Source organism: Hordeum vulgare, chromosome 1H, assembly GCF_904849725.1.
Source record: "Hordeum vulgare subsp. vulgare chromosome 1H, MorexV3_pseudomolecules_assembly, whole genome shotgun sequence".
Lineage (NCBI taxonomy): Eukaryota > Viridiplantae > Streptophyta > Magnoliopsida > Poales > Poaceae > Hordeum > Hordeum vulgare.
Window position 1 is genome coordinate 426,154,159 of NC_058518.1, and position 24,169 is coordinate 426,178,327.

At 47.4% G+C, this 24,169-nt stretch overlaps 1 protein-coding gene across 1 annotated transcript; it reads left to right on the forward strand.

Moving 5' to 3' along the window:
* The first annotated feature begins 1,002 nt into the window (after positions 1-1,002).
* On the forward strand, positions 1,003-4,545 carry LOC123442495 (alpha-1,3-arabinosyltransferase XAT3-like). Its single transcript, XM_045118559.1, has 6 exons — positions 1,003-1,576; positions 1,753-1,851; positions 1,943-1,990; positions 2,120-2,242; positions 2,414-2,545; positions 3,142-4,545. The coding sequence occupies exons 1-6, from the start codon at positions 1,423-1,425 to the stop codon at positions 4,317-4,319; spliced, it is 1,734 nt and encodes a 577-aa protein (XP_044974494.1). The 5' UTR covers positions 1,003-1,422; the 3' UTR covers positions 4,320-4,545.
* Positions 4,546-24,169: the final 19,624 nt, after the last annotated feature.

Below are 24,169 nucleotides of genomic sequence, written 5' to 3' on the forward strand. Positions count from 1 at the left end.
GGAATTAGATCGGGCTAAAGTATTAGAAAAGACTGATTCATTTGGATTGATATGAGGACCCAACTTCGTTGCATTGCGAGAATCCATATTCCATATTTGAAGCGGGTTGATCAGTGTGCTTCTTTCATGATACAATCCTCTTCCTGCAGAGCCCCCTTTCTCCTCGGTCCATAGAGAAAAAAATATTAGGACTGATACCAACAGTTCATCACGGAAGAAAGAACTTACACAACTAGGATCGGTAACTAATAGAATAGTACTACTAACTAATACTAATATATACAAATAGATATTTAGAAATAGAAACGAACTAATATATAGATAATCGAAATTGAAAAAAATGTTTTTTCTATATACTTTCACCGTTCTATTGCTACCGCGGGTCTTATGCAATCGATCGGATCATATAGGTATCCGTTCAACACGACATAGGTCATAGAAAAGATCTGGACGACTCGTCAAAACACGAAAGCCAGCTAGGAAATGAATTCCCATTTGAAAAGTGCCTAACCGCGTGGATAAGCTCACATTAACCAGTTAATTTTAGATTCAATTTGAATTTTTTCTTGGAAAAGGATCAACACGGTAAAATCGTTCCATTGAAGTTGCCCTAAACACGTGAAGCTGCGAGTACCCGGAACGGCACCGGCAGGAACCAATGTCCCCCGAAAGGTAATGCCCCGCCGGGCGAAGCCAAGCCATCCCCACTGGAAATCCGGCCGAGGTGACGACGACTGACGACGAAAAAAACCCGTCACATGATGCGCAGCAGGCCATGGCTGGAGGGATGCGCAGGAGGCCTTGGCTGGCGAGGCAGAAGATCAAGTCCGGACACGCGAAATAAGGAAACGGTCAAAACCGGTTGCCGCGCGTTCACGTGCGTGTTCGCCCCGGATGGGCTACCCTGCGCAACTTCCGGTGCCCGTCGTCCTCGCTCTGACACCTCGCGCTCATGGAGAGGAAACCTCAAAAGAAAAGTCATCCCGACCTCGCCGCCGGTTGAAAAGAAAGGGTCCGTCCGACAGCGGCAGGTCTCCGCCGGGTGGCCGTGCCGTCGCTGGCTGCCGACTCCTGCTGGTGTTGCCCCGGCGCCGGGATGGGCGGAAAGGCTCGGCACGGCACGGCACGGAAGTGACCGGGGAAAGGGAGGGGGTGGGTCAGCTCGACCGTTTCGGTTTCGCTGGCATGATATGATGGGATCGGCCTCGATAAGTCGGACAGCAGCCAGCAGTTTCGCCAGTTCCCCACCCACTCCTACCATTCCCTTCCTTCCTCCCTCGGGCCGTGGTCAGACGCACAAGGACACACGCAACCAGCCACGACTGACGACCGCGTCCTTCTCCGCCTCCGCTCATCTTCCACCACCAGCGCCACTGCCTCTTCTCTTGTTGTTGCACGCCTCCTGGGTCTCCGTGCGGCACGATGATGAAGGCGGGGGAGCGGCCCAACTCGAAGCTGCTCCGCGGCGGCCGGCAGGAGTCGCGGCGGTTCCGGCTGCTGGCCATCGTCGTCGGCTTCTTCGTCGTCTCCCTCACCTTCGTCGTCGTCTCCAAGCCCGACGCCATCCTCTTCGGCCGTAAGCGATTTCAAGTTCCAATTCCACATCCTCGTTCACTTCCCTCCCGTGACGCTCAATTCTGTTATACTTCCTCCTCCTCCTCGTCTTCTTCTTCTCCTTCTTCTCGAAGAAGAAGACGCTCGCTAACCAACTGTAACCGACCGACCGACCGACCGGGCCGTCTTCTTGCGCAGTGAACGGCAAGCTGCCGGCGGACCAGGCGCCGACGTCCATCCTGATCCAGCAGAAGGTCAACACGCCCGCCCAGAAAACCTCCACCGACGCCATCATCGGTAATTAATAATGGAAACCGAAATTAACCCGGCCGTTTCTCCGGTTATAATCTCACCCGGCCGTTTCCCTCCTCTCTTCCTCTTCCTCCAGGTGGAGACCCCAAAGTTGTCGACGATGAAGCGTACGTGAAACCAAAAGGTTAGTGATAATTTGCACTACTACCCAAAAGCATATCCAGCTCTTTTGTTTTTCCGTTCCGCTTTGCCCGTGTTGGCCTCACACTAAGACTAAGACTAAAGCTACGGCTCCTTTACATCTCTACTACAGAGACCAGAGGCGGCGAGGAGGAGGACCATAGGGTGCTCAGCGAGCCGGACCCGGCCAGCGGGATGACGGAGCCGGCCCCCAACAAGGACGGCAACGCCCATAAATCCACCGAGGAGACGTTAGGTCGGGCGTCGCAGTTTGGCACATAATTAGCAAGCGTCCCGTTCCATTTCGTTTCCGAATCCATGATTTGACACCCAAGCCGAGTTGAAGCGTTGAATATTCCTTCCTTGTGCTTGTGCTTGTGCTTCAAGGTTCAAACTTGGGGCTGAGATGAAATGGTTGGCTGTGTAGGTGGGGAGAGGAAAGACGAGGAGGGGGAGCGGGAGCGGGAGCCGGGGGAGAAGCACACCAAGGTCACGCTCCCAACCGTCTCCAATTACACCATTCATGACGCCGAGGACGCCGAGAATGCCAAGCAAGAAGGTACCACCACCTGCATTTATTATCCATTTTTTGTGCATTGGCTGACACCCATTTATACTTAGTTTGTTAGTGAGTCAGGCAATCTCGTTCTATTCCCTGTTCCCATCCGCAATCTTGGTGCGCAGAGCATCAATTAAGAACCTCATTCTGTTTCTAATGGCAGAACAGAAGCAGCAGTACTAGTGCCAGTAATTTTTGAAAAGAAGTGTAGTATCCTAGTACTTACTTGAGTAGTGGCACTGTTAGAGAAGAACTGAAGTGCTAATGGTAGTTCAGTAGTACTATGACCGCAAGCTAGAACAATGTAGTGGTCATTAGTTTAATCCGAGTTACCGGTGGTGAAAATAGACAGCCAACGCAGACGTCCAATTCAAGCTACTGTGTCTTACCAATACGGATGCTGTTCTCGGTGACGCCCACTTGGAGCATTGATTGCTTCGCATCACGTGTCAGAGCCCGTACTGTGCTGTTATCGATGGATCGTTACTGCTAGTAGATTTTTATCCCAGTCATGCTCTGCACTCACGCTGATCCAGCTGTTTTGCATCACGTCCAATTTTTAATGAACACACCACCATGTATCTTCAATTTCCCAGGCTTGAGCAACATCCAGCAGCAGCAGCAGCAGGGCAGCAAGCCGTTGTGCGACTTCTCGAATTTTCGGGCGAACGTGTGCGAGATGCGTGGCGACGTGAGAGTCCACCCGAAGGCGACGTCGGTGCTGTTCATGGAGCCCGAGGGCTCGCAGAGGGACGAGGTGTGGAAGATCAAGCCTTACCCGCGGAAAGGCGACGAGTTCTGCCTCAGCCACATCACGGAGCTGACGGTGAAGTCGAGCAAGGTGGCCGCCGAGTGCACCAGGTACCACGACGTGCCCGTGGTGATCTTCTCGCTCACCGGCTACACGGGGAACCTCTTCCACGACTTCACCGACGTGATCGTGCCGCTCTTCACCACAGCCAGCCAGTTCGACGGCGAGGTCCAGTTCCTCATCACGGACATGGCGCTGTGGTGGACCATCAAGTACCACACCCTGCTCCAGAAGCTGTCCAAGTACCCCTTGATCGACTTCGGCAAGGACGACCAGGTGCACTGCTTCAAGCACGCCATCGTCGGCACGCACGCCTACATGGAGTTCACCATCGACGCCTCCAAGTCGCCGCACGGCGTCACCATGGTCGATTTCAACCGGTTCATGCGCGACGCCTACTCGCTGCCCAAGGAAACCGCGGCGGCGCTCGGGGAGAGCCCCAAGGTCAAGCCCAGGCTGCTCATCATCAAGAGGCACCGCACCAGGATGTTCCTCAACCTGGAGGAGATCATCGCCATGGCCGAGGAGCTGGGATTCGAGGTGGTGATCGACGAGGCCAACGTGAGCTCCGACATCAACGGCTTCGCCAAGCTTGTCAACTCGGTGGACGTGATGATGGGCGTGCATGGCGCCGGGCTCACCAACTGCGTCTTCCTGCCGCAGAACGCCACGCTCATCCAGATCGTGCCCTTCGGCGGCCTGGACTGGATATCCCGCACCGACTTCGGCAACCCGTCGGAGATGATGGGCCTGCGGTACAAGCAGTACGCCATCACCGTCGACGAGAGCAGCCTCACCGATCACTACCCGAGGGACCATAAGATCTTCAAGGACCCCATCTCCTTCCACAAGCGAGGGTTCGAGTTCATCAGGCGCACCTTCATGGACAAGCAGAACGTGAAGCTCGACTGCAAGAGGTTCAGACCTGTACTGTTGGAGGCACTGGACAATCTAAACCAGTAATTTTAAGGTTCATGTACAACTTGCCACCCATTTTTACCATTCGTTTCGTGAAATTTCTTCTTTCATTCTCTCATTGCGTGTATGAGGATGTCTGTATGTATGGTCCAAAGCTATAGAGATCTTCTAGGAATTACTACTTGTGTAAACTGTATAAAATTGCCCGTCGCTGCCAGATGGAACAAAATTCATTGAAATGATATAGGCCCCTCACATTGTTTGTCAGGAATCTCGTTGCTTGTTTTGTCATCCTGCAACGATTTTTTTTATATATAGTTAGGTACTTTGACTTTCTGGTGACCAACCGTATAATAAACCAGGAGCAGCAAATCCGCGGAGGTGTGTTTCCATCTGAAAAATGCGCTGAGGTGTATCGGGATCCATCAAATTATTGGAACTGCCCCTGTTTCCACATGGTTTGTTTTCTAGATAGGCTCTAAACTAATAGTAGAACACGCTGGAGAACATGGAACTGTACTTCCAGCATGTGACCGAGTAAAATTAAGCTTTGATCATGTGAGTGTGTAAGCTGATCAACTTTTATTCGTTGGGATCGAATGTAAGCTCTACCATCTAAACCTCTACTTTTAAAATGAAAGTTGGTAGTTTCGTTTCAGTCCCACCAACGCTATACTACACCCGCGAGCATCCTATAGTCGGCTCTTGGCTCTTGTAACGTGTGCATGCCTACTAATAAAAGCATGAGAAGACAAATTCAACTCGCCATCTCAATCGTCTAATTACATCATCACGGTCATAAACCATTGTTAACGAAATTGTTGGCTTCGTTAACGAAACCCTTCGTCAATCCCACTCTCCTGGTGAGAACCGCTACCACGCCCCCACTCTCGCAAACTCCCGCCTCGCGCAGCCGCCGGTGCCGCCGGTGCCGCCTGCACCCGCCTCGCCCCCCCCCCCCCCCCCCCCCCCCCCCCCGTGCCGGTGCCGTCCGCTCGCCCCCGTCCCCATCCCCGCCGGTGTTGAAATTAGTAGTGGGCCGTAGGCCCATAAGAGAATTTCAGAAAATCTCCAAGGGCCCATATAGGTGGTGGCATGACAAGGTGGTGGTGGAAAGTTTAGTCCCACCCCGCTAGTGGAGGAGAAGGATGCTGCTGCTGCTACGGTCGCGTCCAATGCCAACGATGCTGCTACGGCCAACTGGCCTATTGGAGGGTATGACTTGTTTATCCTCATGTTCGTATTTATCCTAGCAGTACTGCTTGCATGCATAGATGTATGAACTATATGCGTAGTATGTGCTAGGTTAGCTCAAGATCAGTACATCGTTAGTCTAGTCAATGCCATGCTAGTTATTATCTCGTGGATTAATACACTCGGAAAATTGCCTATTTATTCAACAATCCAAAAACCTAATATGTGTAGGAATTTTTCGAGTAATGGTTTTGCTGCTGCGCTGAAACCGGAAAAGTTTACCGATACTTATTTCAAGCGTTGGCAAACGAGAACCACCTTATGGCTCACGGCTATGAACGTGTTCTGGGTAGCCGGTGTCACTCCAACGGGAACGATCTCTCCTGAACAGGAGAAGATGTTCGCGGAGGCCACCGTCCTATTCCTTGGAGCAGTCATAAGCGTGATCGGAGATAAGCTGGTTGATGCATACTTACATATGCATGTTGCCAAAGACTTGTGGGAGGCGCTCGAATCTAAATTCGGGACCATCGATGCCGGGAGTGAGATGTATGTTATGGAGCAGTTCCACGATTACAAGATGGTTGACAACCGTTCTGTATTGGAACACGCTCATGAGATAATATGCATAGCTAAAAAATTTGAGGTTCTTAAGTGCAATTTGCCGGGCAAGTTTGTCGCGGACTGTATAATTGCTAAGCTCCCTAATTCCTGGATGAACTTTGCTACTACTCTGAAACATCAGAGGCGTGAGTTCTGAGTAGAGGACATCATCGGCCATCTGAGTGTTGAGCAGAACTCGAAAGCAAAGGACTCCAATGGAAAAGCTCCTCTGCTGCCAATATGGTACATCAGAGGAACTTCAATTCCCACAAGCCCAAGGGAAAGAATTATGTCCAACAGAATACCGACTTCAAGAAGAAGGGAAAGAAGCCCTTCAAGAAGAATAAGAAGGGAGATGGCTGCTATACTTGTGGTTCAGAGGAACATTGGGCGAACAAATGCCCAAACAAGTACAAGAAGCCGACGCAGGACTCCAAGTCTGCCAATATGATTGTGGGCAACAATGAAAGTGGTGCATCTGGGTACGCTAATTTACTTGCTGTATTTTCAGTTTGTCAGTCCATCGATTGGTGGGTGGACACGGGTGCAAATATTCATGTGTGTGCTGACATATCATTGTTCTCTTCTTATCAGACCACAGGTCGCGGGTCCGTATTGACGGGGAATGGTGCGAGTGCTTTCGTTCTTGGTGTTGGCACGGTCGATCTGAAGTTTACTTCGGGAAGGATCGTGCAGCTGAAGAACGTGCAGCATGTCCCCGCCATCAAGAAGAACCTCGTTAGTGGATCCCTTCTGTGTAGAGAAGGGTTGAAGTTGGTATTTGAGTCTAATAAAGTAGTAGTTACGAAATATGGCCTTTTGTTGGAAAAGGTTATGAGTGCGGAGGTCTGTTCCGTCTTTCCCTCACAGATTTTTGTAATAAAGTCGTGAACAATATTCATTCGAGTGTTAATGAATCTGAAGTTTGGCATTCACGTCTTTGTCACATAAGTTTCGGTGTTATGTCGCGGCTAGCAAAGTTGAATTTAATCCCGACTTTCACTTTAGCCAAAGGTTCTAAGTGCCATTCGTGTGTGCAAGCAAAGCAACCTCCCAAGCCTCACAAGGCTGCAGAGGAGAGACACTTGGCACCATTAGAACTCATACATTCTGATCTTTATGAGATGAATGGTGTGTTGACTAAAGGTGGAAAGAAATATTTCATGACATTGATAGATGATTCAACTAGATATTGCTATGTGTATCTGTTAAATACTAAAGATGAGGCTCTACACTACTTTAATGTCTATAAGGCAGAAGTTAAGAATCAACTTGAAAAGAAAATTAAACGAGTCCGGTCTGATCGTGGTGGAGAGTGTTGGGGAACGCCGCATGGGAAACAAAAAATTTCCTACGCGCTCGAAGACCTATCATGGTGATGTCCGTCTACGAGAGGGGATGAGTGATCTACGTACCCTTGTAGATCGTACAGCAGAAGCGTTAGTGAACGCGGTTGATGTAGTGGAACGTCCTCACGTCCCTCGATCCGCCCCGCGAACAATCCCGCGATCAGTCCCACGATCTAGTACCGAACGAACGGCACCTCCGCGTTCAGCACACGTACAGCTCGACGATGATCTCGGCCTTCTTGATCCAGCAAGAGAGACGAAGAGGTAGAAGAGTTCTCCGGCAGCGTGACGGCGCTCCGGAGGTTGGTGATGACCTTGTCTCAGCAGGGCTCCGCCCGAGCTCCGCAGAAACGCGATCTAGAGGAAAAACCGTGGAGGTATGTGGTCGGGCTGCCGTGGAAAAGTCGTCTCAAATCAGCCCTAAAACCTTCGTATATATAGGTGGGAGGGAGGGGACCTTGCCTTGGGGCTCAAGGAGCCCCAAGGGGGTCGGCCGAGTCCAAGGGGGAAGGCTCTCCCCCCCCAAACCGAGTTGGACTTGGTTTGGTGGGAGGGAGTCCTTCCTTCCCTTCCCACCTCCTCTTTTTTTTCTTTTCTCTTTGATTTTCTTTCCTAGGCGCATAGGGCCCTTTTGGGCTGTCCCACCAGCCCACTAAGGGCTAGTGTGCCACCCTCAAAGCCTATGGGCTTCCCCCGGGGTGGGTTGTCCCCCCCCCCCCCCGGTGAACTCCCGGAACCCATTCGTCATTCCCGGTACGTTCCCGGTAACTCTGAAAACCTTCCGGTAATCAAATGAGGTCATCCTATATATCAATCTTCGTTTCCGGACCATTCCGGAAACTCTCGTGACGTCCGTGATCTCATCCGGTACTCCGAACAACATCCGGTAACCAACCATATAACTCAAATACGCATAAAACAACGTCGAACCTTAAGTGTGCAGACCCTGCGGGTTCGAGAACTATGTAGACATGACCCGAGAGACTGCTCGGTCAATATCCAATAGCGGGACCTGGATGCCCATATTGGATCCTACATATTCTACGAAGATCTTATCGTTTGAACCTAAGTGCCAAGGATTCATATAATCCCGTATGTCATTCCCTTTGTCCTTCGGTATGTTACTTGCCCGAGATTCGATCGTCAGTATCCGCATACCTATTTCAATCTCGTTTACTCGCAAGTCTCTTTACTCGTTCCGTAATATAAGACCCCGCAACTTACACTAAGTTACATCGCTTGCAAGGCTTGTGTGTGATGTTGTATTACCGAGTGGGCCCCGAGATACCTCTCCGTCATACGGAGTGACAAATCCCAGTCTTGATCCATACTAACTCAACTAACACCTTCGGAGATACCTGTAGAGCATCTTTATAGTCACCCAGTTACGTTGCGACGTTTGATACACACAAAGCATTCCTCCGGTGTCAGTGAGTTATATGATCTCATGGTCATAGGAATAAATACTTGACACGCAGAAAACAGTAGCAACAAAATGACACGATCAACATGCTACGTCTATTAGTTTGGGTCTAGTCCATCACGTGATTCTCCTAATGACGTGATCCAGTTATCAAGCAACAACACTTTGTTCATAATCAGAAGACACTAACTATCTTTGATCAACTGGCTAGCCAACTAGAGGCTTGCTAGGGACGGTGTTTTGTCTATGTATCCACACATGTAAATGAGTCTTCATTCAATACAATTATAGCATGGATAATAAACGATTATCTTGATACAGGAATTATAATAATAACTATATTTATTATTGCCTCTAGGGCATAATTCCAACAGTCTCCCACTTGCACTAGAGTCAATAATCTAGCCCTCACATCATCATGTGAATTACATTGTAATAAATCTAACACCCATGTAGTTCTGGTGTTGATCATGCTTTGGTCGTGGAAGAGGTTTAGTCAGCGGGTCTGCTACATTCAGATCCGTGTGCACTTTGCATATATTTACGTCCTCTCCCTCGACGTAGTCGCGGATGAGGTTGAAGCGCCGTTTGATGTGTCTGGTCTTCTTGTGAAACCGTGGTTCCTTTGCTAAGGCAATGGCACCCGTGTTGTCACAGAACAAGGTTATTGGATTCAGTGCGCTTGGCACCACTCCAAGATCCGTCATGAACTGCTTCATCCAGACACCCTCCTTAGCCGCCTCCGAGGCAGCCATGTACTCCGCTTCACATGTAGAATCTGCTACGACGCTTTGCTTGGAACTGCACCAGCTTACCGCACCCCCATTAAGAATAAATACGTATCTGGTTTGCGACTTAGAGTCGTCCGGATCTGTGTCAAAGCTTGCATCGACGTAACCTTTTACGGCGAGCTCCTCGTCACCTCCATACACGAGAAACATCTCCTTAGTCCTTTTCAGGTACTTCAGGACATTCTTGACCGCTGTCCAATGATCCACTCCTGGATTACTCTGGAACCTACCTGCCATACTTATGGCCAGGCTAACATCTGGTCTAGTGCACAGCATTGCATACATGATAGAACCTATGGCTGAAGCATAGGGGACGGAGCGCATATGCTCTTTATCTTCATCAGTTGCTGGGCACTGAGTCTTACTCAATCTCGTACCTTGTAAAACTAGCAAGAACCCTTTCTTGGACTGTTCCATTTTGAACCTCTTCAAAACTTTATCAAGGTATGTGCTTTGTGAAAGTCCTATCAGGTGTTTTGATCTATCCCTATAGATCTTAATGCCTAGAATGTAAGCAGCTTCTCCTAGGTCCTTCATAGAGAAACTCTTATTTAAGTAATCCTTTATGCTCTCTAAAAACTCCACGTTGTTTCCAATCAGCAATATGTCATCCACATATAATATTAGAAACGCCACAGAGCTCCCACTCACTTTCTTGTAAATACAAGATTCTCCAACCATTGTATAAACCCAAATGCATTGATCACCTCATCAAAGCGTTTGTTCCAACTCCGAGATGCTTGCACCAGTCCATAAATGGATCGCTGGAGCTTGCACACCTTGTTAGCATTCTTAGGATCGACAAAACCTTCGGGTTGTATCATATACAACTCTTCCTTAAGGAAACCGTTAAGGAACGCCGTTTTGACATCCATCTGCCAGATTTCATAATCGAAAAATGCAGCTATTGCTAACATGATTCTGACGGACTTAAGCATCGCTACGGGTGAGAATGTCTCATCGTAGTCAACTCCTTGAACTTTTGAAAAACCCTTTGCCACAAGTCAAGCTTTATAAACGGTCACATTGCCGTCAGCGTCCGTCTTCCTCTTAAAGATCCATTTGTTCTGAATAGCCTTGCGGCCCTCAGGTAGTACCTCCAAAGTCCACACTTTGTTCTCATACATGGATCCTATCTCGGACTTCATGGCTTCTAGCCATTTGTTGGAATCTGGGCCCACCTTTGCTTCTTCATAATTTGCAGGTTCATTGTTGTCTAACAACATGATTGATAAGACGGGATTACCATACCACTCTGGAGCAGCACGTGGTCTCGTCGACCTGCATGGTTTGACAGAAACTAAACTGGAGTTTCATGATCATCATCATTAACTTCCTCCTCAACCGGCGTCGCAACGACAGAGGTTTCCCCTTGCCCTGCGCCACCATCCAGAGGGATGAGAGGTTCGACAACCTCGTCAAGTTCTATCTTCCTCCCACTCAATTCTCTCGAGAGAAACTCCTTCTCGAGAAAAGCTCCGTTTTTAGCAACAAACACTTTGCCCTCGGATTTGAGATAGAAGGTGTACCCAACTGTCTCTTTTGGGTAACCTATGAAGACGCACTTTTCCGCTTTGGGTTCCAGCTTTTCAGGCTGAAGCTTTTTGACATAAGCATCACATCCCCAAACTTTAAGAAACGACAACTTTGGCCTTTTGCCATACCACAATTCGTATGGTGTCGTCTCAACGGATTTTGATGGTGCCCTATTTAAAGTGAATGCAGCTGTTTCTAATGCATAGCCCCAAAACGATAACGACAAATCAGTAAGAGACATCATAGATCGCACCATCTCTAATAGAGTACGATTACGATGTTCGGACACACCATTACGCTGTGGTGTTCCAGGCGGTGATAACTGTGAATCAATTCCACATTGTCTCAAGTGAGTACCAAACTCGAAACTCAGATATTCACCCCCACGATCAGACCGTAGGAACTTGATCTTCTTGTTACGATGATTTTCCACTTCACTCTGAAATTGCTTGAACTTTTCGAATGTTTCAGACTTGTGCTTCATCAAGTAGACATAACCATATCTACTTAAATCGTCAGTGAAGGTGCGAAAATAACGATATCCGCCGCGTGCCTCCACGCTCATCGAACCACACACATCGGTATGTATGATTTCCAACAAGTCACTTGCACGCTCCATTGTTCCGGAGAACGGAGTCTTAGTCATCTTGCCCATGAGGCATGGTTCGCACGTGTCAAGTGAATCAAAGTCAAGTGACTCCAAAAGTCCATCAGCATGGAGTTTCTTCATGCGCTTTACACCAATATGACCTAAGCGGAAGTGCCACAAAAATATGGCGCTATCATTGTTAACTCTAACTCTTTTGGTCTCAATGTTATGTATATGCGTATCGCTATCAAGATTCAATATGAACAATCCTCTCACATTAGGTGAATGACCATAAAAGATGTTACTCATAGAAATAGAACAACCATTATTCTCTGACTTAAAAGAGTAACCGTCTCGCAATAAACAAGATCGAGATATAATGTTCATGCTCAACGCAGGCACTAAATAAAAGTGATTTAAGTTCATCACTAATCCTGATGGTAACTGAAGTGAAACTGTGCCGACGGCGATTGCATCAACCTTGGAACCATTTCCTACGCGCATCGTCACTTCATCTTTCGCCAGCCTTCGCCAATTCCGCAGTTCCTGTTTCGAGGTGCAAATATGAGCAACATAACCGGTATCGAATACCCAGGCACTACTACGAGAGCCGGTTAAGTACACATCAATAACATGTATATCAAATATACCTCATTTCTCTTTGGCCGCCTTCTTATCTGCCACATACTTGGGGCAATTGCGCTTCCAGTGACCCATACCCTTGCAATAGTAACACTCCGTTTCAGGCTTAGGTCCAGCTTTGGGTTTCTTCGTCGGATTGGCAACAGGCTTGCCGCTCTTCTTCGAGTTACCTTTCTTGCCTTTGCCGTTTCTCTTGAAACTAGTGGTCTTATTCACCATCAACACTTGATGCTCTTTACGGAGTTCAGACTCTGCGACTTTCAGCATCGCAAACAACTCGCCGGGAGACTTGTTCATCCCTTGCATGTTGTAGTTCAACACAAAGCCTTTATAGCTTGGCGGCAGTGATTGAAGGATTCTGTCAGTGATAGCTTCTTGCGGGAGTTCAATCCCCATATCAGCTAGACGGTTTGAGTACCCAGACATTTTGAGCACATGTTCACTGATAGACGAGTTCTCCTCCATCTTGCAAGCATAGAATTTATCGGAGGTCTCATACCTCTCGATCCGGGCGTTCTTCTGAAAGATAAACTTCAACTCCTGGAACATCTCAAATGCTCCATGACGCTCAAAGCGACGTTGAAGTCCCAGTTCTAAGCCATACAAGACTGCACATTGAACTATTGAGTAGTCCTCCTTACGTGCTAACCAAGCGTTCTTAACATCCTGATCAGCCGTAGCGGGTGGTTCATCTCCTAGCGCAGCATTAAGTACATAATCCTTCTTCCCAGCTTGTAAGATTAGCTTAAGATTACGAGCCCAGTCTACAAAGTTGCTTCCATCATCTTTCAACTTAGCTTTCTCTAGGAACGTATTAAAATGTAGGTGTAGCGTGAGCCATGATCTACAACACAAATATATTCAAAGTGGACTTAGACTATGTTCAAGATAATTAGAGTTTAACTTAATCAAATTATTCGCTAAACTCCCACTCAAAAAGTACATCTCTCTAGTCATTTGAGTGGTTCATGATCCACTTACACTAGCTCAAGTCCGATCATCACGTGAGTTGAGTATAGTTTCAGTGGTAAGCATCCCTATGCTAATCATATCATCTATATGATTCATGATCGACCTTTCGGTCTCATGTGTTCCGAGGCCATGTCTGCACATGCTAGGCTCGTCAAGCTTAACCCGAGTGTTCCGCGTGCGCAACTGTCTTGCACCCGTTGTATGTGAACGTTGAGTCTATCACACCCGATCATCACGTGGTGTCTCGAAACGACGAACTGTAGCAATGGTGCACAGTCGGGGAGAACACAATTTCGTCTTGAAATTTTAGTGAGAGATCACCTCATAATGCTACCGTCGTTCTAAGCAAAAAAGGTGCATAAAAGGATTAACATCACATGCAATTCATAAGTGACATGATATGGCCATCATCACGTGCTTCTTGATCTCCATCACCAAAGCACCGACACGATCTTCTTGTCACCGGCGCCACACCATGATCTCCATCAACGTGTTTCCATCAGGGTTGTCGTGCTACTCATGCTATTACTAATAAAGCTACATCCTAGCAAAATAGTAAAGGCATCTGCAAGCACAAACTTTAGTATAAAGACAACCCTATGGCTCCTGCCGGTTGCCGTACCATCGACGTGCAAGTCGATATTTACTATTACAACATGATCATCTCATACATCCAATATATCACATCACATCGTTGGCCACATCACATCACAAGCATACCCTGCAAAAACAAGTTAGACGTCCTCTAATTTTGTTGTTGCATGTTTTACGTGGTGACCACGGGTATCTAGTAGGATCGCATCTTACTTACGCAAACACCACAACGGAGATATATGAGTTGCTATTTAACCTCATCCAAGGACCTCCTCGGTCAAATCCGATTCAACTAAAGTTGGAGAAACCGACACTTGCCACTCATCTTTGAGCAACGGGGTTACTCGTAGCGATGAAACCAGTCTCTCGTAAGCGTACGAGTAATGTCGGTCCAAGCCGCTTCAATCCAACAATACCGCGGAATCAAGAAAAGACTAAGGAGGGCAGCAAAACGCACATCATCGCCCACAAAAACTTTTGTGTTCTACTCGAGAAGACATCTACGCATGAACCTAGCTCATGATGCCACTGTTGGGGAACGTCGCATGGGAAACAAAATTTTCCTACGCGCACGAAGACCTATCATGGTGATGTCCATCTACGAGAGGGGATGAGTGATCTACGTACCCTTGTAGATCGTACAGCAGAAGCGTTAGTGAACGCGGTTGATGTAGTGGAACGTCCTCACGTCCCTCGATCCGCCCCGCGAACAATCCCGCGATCAGTCCCACGATCTAGTACCGAACGGACGGCACCTTCGCGTTCAGCACACGTACAGCTCGACGATGATCTCGGCCTTCTTGATCCAGCAAAAGAGACGGAGAGGTAGAAGAGTTCTCCGGCAGCGTGACGGCGCTCCGGAGGTTGGTGATGACCTTGTCTCAGCAGGGCTCCGCCCGAGCTCCGCAGAAACGCGATCTAGAGGAAAAACCGTGGAGGTATGTGGTCGGGCTGCCGTGGAAAAGTCGTCTCAAATCAGCCCTAAAACCCCCGTATATATATGTGGGAGGGAGGGGACCTTGCCTTGGGGCTCAAGGAGCCCCAAGGGGGTCGGCCGAGTCCAAGGGGGAAGGCTCCCCCCCAAACCGAGTTGGACTTGGTTTGGTGGGTGGGAGTCCTTCCTTCCCTTCCCACCTCCTCTTTTTTTTTCTCTTTGATTTTCTTTCCTAGGCGCATAGGGCCCTTTTGGGCTGTCCCACCAGCCCACTAAGGGCTGGTGTGCCACCCTCAAAGTCTATGGGCTTCCCCCGAGGTGGGTTGCCCCCCCCGGTGAACTCCCGGAACCCATTCGTCATTCCCGGTACGTTCCCGGCAACTCCGAAAACCTTCTGGTAATCAAATAAGGTCATCCTATATATCAATCTTCGTTTCCGGACCATTCCGGAAACCCTCGTGACGTCCGTGATCTCATCCGGGACTCCGAACAACATTCGGTAACCAACCATATAACTCAAATACGCATAAAACAACGTCGAACCTTAAGTGTGCAGACCCTGCGGGTTCGAGAACTATGTAGACATGACCCGAGAGACTCCTCGGTCAATATACAATAGCAGGACCTGGATGCCCATATTGGATCCTACATATTCTACGAAGATCTTATCGTTTGAACCTCAGTGCCAAGGATTCATATAATACCGTATGTCATTCCCTTTGTCCTTCGGTATGTTACTTGCCCGAGATTCGATCGTCAGTATCCGCATACCTATTTCAATCTCGTTTACTGGCAAGTCTCTTTACTCGTTCCGTAATACAAGATCCCGCAACTTACACTAAGTTATATCGCTTGCAAGGCTTGTGTGTGATGTTGTATTACCGAGTGGGCCCCGAGATACCTCTCCGTCACACGGAGTGACAAATCCCAGTCTCGATCCATACTAACTCAACTAACACCTTCGGAGATACCTGTAGAGCATCTTTATAGTCACCCAGTTACGTTGCGACGTTTGATACACACAAAGCATTCCTCCGGTGTTAGTGAGTTATATGATCTCATGGTCATAGGAATAAATACTTGACACGCAGAAAACAGTAGCAACAAAATGACACGATCAACATGCTATGTCTATTAGTTTGGGTCTAGTCCATCACGTGATTCTCCTAATGACGTGATCCAGCTATCAAGAAACAACACTTTGTTCATAATCAGAAGACACTGACTATCTTTGATCAACTGGCTAGCCAACTAGAGGCTTGCTAGGGACGGTGTTTTGTCTATGTATCCACACATGTAAATGAGTCTTCATTCAATACAATTATAGCATGGATAATAAACGATTATCTTGATACAGGAATTATAATAATAACTATATTTATTATTGCCTCTAGGGCATAATTCCAACAGAGAGTACTTCTCAAACGAGTTTGATTCCTTTTGTGCGGAACACGACATTATTCATGAGAGGACGCCTCCCTATTCACCCCAGTCAAACAGGGTTGCGGAGCGGAAAAACCGTACTCTAACTGATTTGGTTAACGCCATGTTAGATACATCGGGTTTATCCAAGGCCTGGTGGGGGAGGCTATATTGACTGCGTGTCATGTCCTGAATAAGGTTCCTACAAAAGATAATGAAGTCACTCCTTATGAGGAGTGGTCGAAGAGAAGGACGACGCTCTCGTACTTACGTACTTGGAGCTGCATGGCGAAAGTCAATGTACCAATCCCCAAGAAGCGTAAGCTTGGACCAAAGACTGTGGACTGTGTTAATTTGGGGTGCGCTAAGAATAGCGTAGGCTATAGATTTCTAGTAGTGAAATCTCAGGTACCTCACGTGAAGGTCGGTACAATAATGGAGTCGAGGGATGCTACATTCTTTGAGGATATATTTCCCATGAGAGATATGCAAAGCACTTCTAGACAGGAATATGAGATAACTCGTGAGCCTGCCATTCCTATGGAATATTATGAACAAACACATGATGATAATCTCGAGGAGGATGACGAGGAAACCCTTGGTAGGGGCAAGAGACAAAGGACTGCAAAGACCTTTGGTGATGATTTCTTCATATACCTCGTGGATGATAATCCCACTTTTATTTCAGAAGCGTATGCTTCTCCAGATGCTGATTACTGGAAAGCTGCGGTCCGTAGCAAGATGGATTCCATCATGGCTAACGGGACATGGGAAATCACCGATCGTCCCTATGGTTGCAAACCATTGGGATGCAAGTGGGTGTTCAAAAATAAGCTTAGGCCCGATGGTATGATTGAAAGTACAAGGCTACGCTTGTGGCCAAGGGCTATGCCCATAAAGAAGAAGAAGATTTCTTTGATACTTATTCACCTGTGGCTAGACTGACCACCATTCGAGTAATACTCTCATTGGCGGCCTCTCATGGTCTTCTCGTTCATGAAATGGACGTTAAGACGGCTTTCCTGAATGGAGAGCTAAATGAGGAAATCTATATGCAACAGCCAGATGGCTTTGTGGTAGAAGGTCAGGAAGGAAAGGTGTGTAAGTTGCTGAAATCTTTATATGGTGTGAGACAAGCACCTAAGCAATGGCATGAGAAGTTTAATACAACTCTGACATCTGTTGGCTTCGTTGTTAATGAAGCTGACAAATGTGTATACTATCGCCATGGTGGGGGCGAAGGAGTTATATTGTGCTTGTATGTTGATGACATACTGATATCTGGAACCAACCTCAAAGTAATTGAGGAGGTTAAGTCTTTTCTGTCTCAAAACTTTGAGATGAAGGACCTTGGGGTGGCTGATGTTATCTTGAACATCAAGCTTTTGAGAGATGATGAGGGTGGGATTACACTTCTGCAATCCCACTATGTTGAGAAGATTTTGATTCGCTTTGGATATTCAGACTGCAAAATTTCTCAAACACCATATGATCCTAGTGTGCTTATTCGAAAGTTTAAAGGCACAACTATAGATCAATTGAGATTCTCTCAAATTATCGGTTCGCTTATGTACCTAGCTAGCGCAACGGGGCCTAACATCGCGTTTGCTGTGAGCAAACTTAGCCGGTTTGTTGCAAACCCGGGCGATGTTCATTGGCATGCTGTTGAAAGAATTATGCGCTACCTGAAAGGTACTGTCAACCACGGGCTTCACTATACGGGATACCCATCGATACTTGAAGGGTATAGTGATGCGAAATGGATCACTGATGCTGATGAGATGATGGCTACTACTTGGTATATGTTTACTCTTGGGGGTGGTGCTTTTTCCTGGAAGTCTTGCAAGCAAACGAGCTTAACGAGATCGACAATGGAAGCAGAATTAACAGCATTAGACACATCTGGTGTCGAAGCAGAATTTCTTCGAGATCTTTTGATGGACTTACCTGTGGTTGAGAAGCCGGTTCCGGCTATCCTTATGAACTGCGATAATCAGACGGTTATTGTCAAAGTGAAGAGTTCAAAGGACAATATGAAGTCCAACAAACATATAAGAATGAGATTGAAGTCTGTCAGACGTTTGAGAAACTCCGGAGTGATAGCGTTGGATTACATCCAAACGGCTAAGAATCTGGCAGATCCCTTTACTAAAGGGCTATCACGTGTTGTGATAGATAGTGCATCGAGGGAGATGGGTATGAGATCCACATGAGTTTCCATGGTAGTAACCCAACCTATATGATCGGAGATCCCGTGAAGTAGGACCTGGGAAAACAAGCCGGTGATGAACTGAGGAGAGTAACTTTACTAACCCACTCCGTTGGAGATACAATGTTCTCGGATACTGTATGGTAGGATGACTATTGTCTTAATGTGTTCTAAAGCTTATGTGTAAGCAAGATGTTGTCCTACAGAGCGATCTTTGGAGGAACACACCTATATGAGCTTGACTGCTGGTCACAGTCTTTGAGATTTGGGTGATCTCTAGTAAAATCATGAATAGGCCAGGAGTGTGACTAATATGCTCCACCCGAGGGGTCACCTTCGGCAGCCTAGTACTAGTAAGACTTGTGGTGAAGCTTCTTTACGCCAAACTGACAATTCAAGGCATAGTCCATTGTTCAGTTGTAAGGGAGTGTAGCTGCTTGCTCTAGGTGAAGCTCAACCTTAACAAGTCTTTACTGAAATGCTGGTATATTAAAACAGTGATTGGAATGAGGGAACACGATGTGCACTTGAGATCTGGTGGGGGATTGTTGAAATTAGTAGTGGGCCTTAGGCCCATAAGAGAATTTCAGAAAATCTCCAAGTGCCCATGTAGGTGGTGGCATGACAAGGTGGTGGTGGGAAGTTTAGTCCCACCCCGCTAGTGGAGGAGAAGTTGGACCCATTTATAAGGGTCTCTCTTACACATGCTATTGGAGAGTGAGAAGAGAAGGTGCCCTCGCGCACTCCTCCTCCGCTGCCCGCCTCGCCACGCCACGCCACGCCATGCCTCGTCACGACGCTCCGCGCCGCGGGTTGCGGGAATTAGCCGAGCCGAGCTCATACCTACGCGCTTATTTTTGTCGGTCAGGAACGGAGAATATGTAACGGACATGGCACGATCCGAGACATCGGATCGTGGGATTTACCGACTCGGCTTTATAAGCTGGCTAACGCCTACCCTAGCCGTCACGAGAATCAGATCACATCTGCCTCACACGTCCGTTTCCTTTGCTGCTACTGCTGCCGGCGACTCCGTCCCATTTACCGCGTACACGATCGACGGGAGAGAAGGCCTCCGGAACCCCACCTCTCCGGTTCGTGTACGGGAGAGGGGCGATTAGGTTTTTGGGGAGAGATCACGTGACTGCTCGCCTCCGTCCGTCCGCTTCGTCTACATCTATGTCGTCCTCGTCATCGCAATGTCTTCACCATCCGAGGCCGATCGTCTCGCCCTTGAAGCTGAGAAGAAGAGGGCAGAGGATGCTGCTGCTGCTACGGCCGCGTCCAACGCCAACGCTGCTGCTACGACCAACTGGCCTATTGGAGGGTATGACTTGTTTATCCTCATGTTCGTATTTATCCTATCAGTACTGCTTGCATGCATAGATGTATGAACTATATGCGTAGTATGTGCTAGGTTAGCTCAAGATCAGTACATCATTAGTCTAGTCAATGCCATGCTAGTTATTATCTCGTGGATTAATACACTCGGAAAATTGCCTATTTATTCAACGGCTCCCCATCGAGCGGAGGTGGAGCCGATTCCTCGTCGGATCGATATTGTCCTAACCGTACGGCTGGCCGCAGGCCCGCAGCTACGTGCGCGACGTCTCATCGATCTGATTGCAGCTGTGTACATATATGTGGATTGTGCATCCCTACTAATAAAAGCACGAGAGGGCAGATCCAACTCGCCATCTCAGTCGTGTAATTACATCATCACAGTCATAAACCATTGTTAACGAAATTGTTGGCTTCGTTAACGAAACCCTCCGTTAATCCCACTCTCCATGCCGGGAACCGCTACCATGCCCCCACTCTCGCGAACTCCCGCCTCGCGCAGCCGCCGGTGCCGCCGGTGCCGCCTGCCTGTGCACCGCTGCCGCCCGCGCCCGCCTCGGCCCCCCCGCGCTGGTGCCGTCTGCTCGCCCCTGTCCCCATCCCCGTCGGTGCCGCGCGAGTCCCCGTCCCCATCCCCCCAACTCATCCCCGTCCGCTTCCCATGGCCTCGGCCTCCGCTGCCCCGCCGGTCCACTCGGACGGCACCTCCGCGTTCAGCACACGTGCAACTCGACGATGATCTCCGCCTTCTTGATCCAGCAATAGGGGCGGAGAGGTAGATGAGTTCTCCGGCAGCGCGACAGCGTGACGACGATATTGGTGGAGCTAGTCCAGCAGGGCTTCGCCTAAGCAACGCTGAAAACTAGACTAGAGGAGAAACGGATCTAGAGAGAGGGCGGCACGTGGCTAATTGTTGTGTCTCAAAAACCCTGAAAACCTCTAGTATATATAGGAGGATAGGAGAGGAGGCAACATTGGCCCCTTCTCCAAGGATAAGGGGTCGGCCGAACCAAAGGAAGAGTCCACCTTCCCTTGTGGGAAGGTGTATGATACGTCTCAAACGTATCTATAATTTTTGATGGTTTCACGTTGTTATCTTGTCTTCTTTGGTTGTTTTATGTACCTTTTATATCTTTTTTGGGACTAACTTATTAATTCAGTGCCAAGTGCCAGTTCCTGTTTTTTCCGTGTTTTTGACTCTTTTCAGATCTAATTTTGGAACGGAGTCCAAACGGAAGAAAAACCCCGAAATGATTTTTTCCCGAATGGAAGAAGACTAGGGGGCTTTTGGACCAAGCCAGGTGGGCTCCTGGGAGCCCACAAGCCCCCACTCCGCCACCAGGGGGAAGGCGGCGGTGGGCAGGCTTGTGGCCTCCCTGGTCGCCCCCTGACCTAGGTCTTTGGCCTATAGATTCCCAAATATTCTGCAACAAATCAGGGGAGCCTCGAAAATACTTTTCCGCCGCCGCAAGCTTCCGTTACCGTGAGATCTCATCTGGAGACCCTTCCCGGCGCCCTGCCGGAGGCGACTTTGGAGTTGGAGGGCTTCTTCATCATCATCATCGCCCCTCCAATGACTCGTGGGTAGTTCACTTCAGATCTACGGGTCCGTAGTTAGTAGCTAGATGGCTTCTTCTCTCTCTTGGATCTTCAATACAAAGTTCTCCATGATCTTCATGGAGATCTATCCGATGTAATCTTCTTTGGCGGTGTGTTTGTCGAGATCCGATGAATTGTGGATTTGTGATCAAATTATCTATGATATATACTTGAGTCTTTGCTGATTCCTTATATGCATGATTTGATATCGTTGTAAGTCTCTCCGAGTCTTGGGTTTTGTTTGGCCAACTAGATGTATTATTCTTGCAATGGGAGAAGTGCTTGGTTTTGGGTTCTACCATGTGGTGACCTTTCCCAGTGACAGTAGGGGAAGCAAGGCACACATCAAGTAGTTGCCATCAAGGGTAAAAGGATGGGGTTTTTTTCATTAGTTTGTGATTATCCCTCTACATCATGTCATCTTGCTTAAGGCGTTACTCTGTTCTTATGGACTTAATACACTAGATGCATGCTGGATAGCGGTCAACGTGTGGAGTAATAGTAGTAGATGCAGAAAGTATTGGTTTACTTGTTTCGGACGTGATGCCTATAGAAACAATCATTGCATAGATATCGTCATGACTTTGCGCGGTTCTATCAATTGTTCGACAGTAATTTGTTCACCCACTGTCTACTTGCATTCATGAGAGAAACCACTAGTAAACACTACGGCCCCCGGGTCTATTCACATCCATTGTTTACACCTCCGCTTTTACTTTCCTTTGTTACTTTGTTGCTTTCAGTTCTCACTTGGCAAACAATCTATAAGGGATTGAAAACCCCTTCATAGCGTTGGGTGCAAGATTTTGTGTTTGTGCAGGATCTTGAGATACTCCTCCACTGGATTGATACCTTGGTTCTCAAACTGAGGGAAGTACTTACCACCGCTACGCTACATCACCCTTTCCGCTTCGAGGGAACACCAACTCAAGGCTCCAAGGCCACGGGGGAAATCCTTTGCATACTTGCCTAGGAAGTCCCTTAAGGCATAGCCACAGCTGAAGAATTCCTGGTGCCGTTGCTGAGGAGTATCAAGCAACACTCCTATTTCTGGCGCCGTTGGAAGGTCTTTTGTTGCAGTATCAGAAGTATTTTTGGCGCCGTTGCCGGGGAGGAGCACGTCAAGATAACTTCCCGACAACATGCCTATTTCTGGCACCATTCCTGGGGAGGAGAAATCAAGATCTATCCAAGTAGGTCTCACAAAATCTTCTCTTGCATTTACTTTTGTTGCCAGTTGCCCCTCGTTTTCCTCTCCTCCACTTCACATTTGCCGTTTTCATTTGCCTTTCTCCTTCGCCGTTTTCTTTTGCCTTTTTTCGTTCGCCCTTTTCTCTCGCTTGCTTTCTGTTCGCTTGTGTGCCATGTGCCTTCAATATGCTTGCATCTTCGCTTGCTGAAAATCTATTGATATGGATCCTCATCCACTAGCTAGTCTCTTTAAGAGACCCACTATTGTGGAACGAATTGCTAGTGAGTTGAGGACAATTGACTATTTCTATGGAGTTTTTCTTAAGATGCGTGAATCTGAAAAATGTGAGGAATAAATTCATGAAGTGATTCACGAGGTCTCCTTGGATGAAAATCATGATTGCAATGGTTTCACTATAAATTCTACTAGTGACAATCATGCTAAAATTATGCAAAACCCTAAGCTTGGGGATGCTAGTTTTGCTATGTCCCCTAGTTGTTGCAATAATCATGATTGGGGTGATGATCTTTCTTATGATCTTGAGAATTTGTTCAAACCTCATGATGAATATGATATTTGCAACAGTACTGAAAGTGGTATTGGAGAAGTCATTACTTTATTTGATGATAATCCCACTATTTTTGAAGAGCGTCAACTTTGCATGCATGTGGGTCATGAAAAGAATATCCTATGGGATAGCTATATTGTTGAATTTGAATATGATCCCACATGTAATTTCTATGAGAGAGGAAAATATTTTGGTAGAACCTTTCATCTTACCAAATCACCTCTCGTGATGTTGAGATTGCTCTTGTCTCTTTCTTCTTCCTTGCATATGGCAACTATTGGTTGTCATGACAATCTGTTTTCCTATACAATGCCTATGCACAGGAAGTATGTTAGACTTAGATGTGATTTTCACATGCTTTAGGATGCTCTCGTTGTGCTTCAATTCTTGTCTTTTGTGAGAGCATCATTGAATGCCTAGCTAAGGGCGTTAAACAAAAGCACTTGTTGGGAGGCAACCCAACGAATCTATCCTTTTTCTTTCTGTTTTGTGTTTTCCACACTTTCATAATTCTGCTATGATTGTGTTTTTGTGTTTCTTTTTGCGTTTGTGCCAAGGAAAACCGTTATGATTAGTCTTGGGGATGGTCGTTTGGTCATGCTGGAAAAGACAGAAACTTTCTGCTCACGAAAAGAATTTTCATTTTTTCTGTAAGAGCTTTTGAGTTGATTCTTTTTTCTACTGATTTCTACGCAAATTCTTCAGACTATCGTAATGTTTCAGAAATTTTGAAGTACCAGAGGTATACAAAATATACTGATTGCTACAGACTGGTCTGCTGTTAACAAATTCTGTTTTTATTGTGTTGGTTGCTTATTTTGATAAAACTATGGATAGTATCGGGGGGTATTAGCCATGCAAGATTGAAAGTACACTAACCCAACATCAGCACATCTAGAATTTAAGTTTGCTACAGTACCTAAGGAAGTGGTGGTTT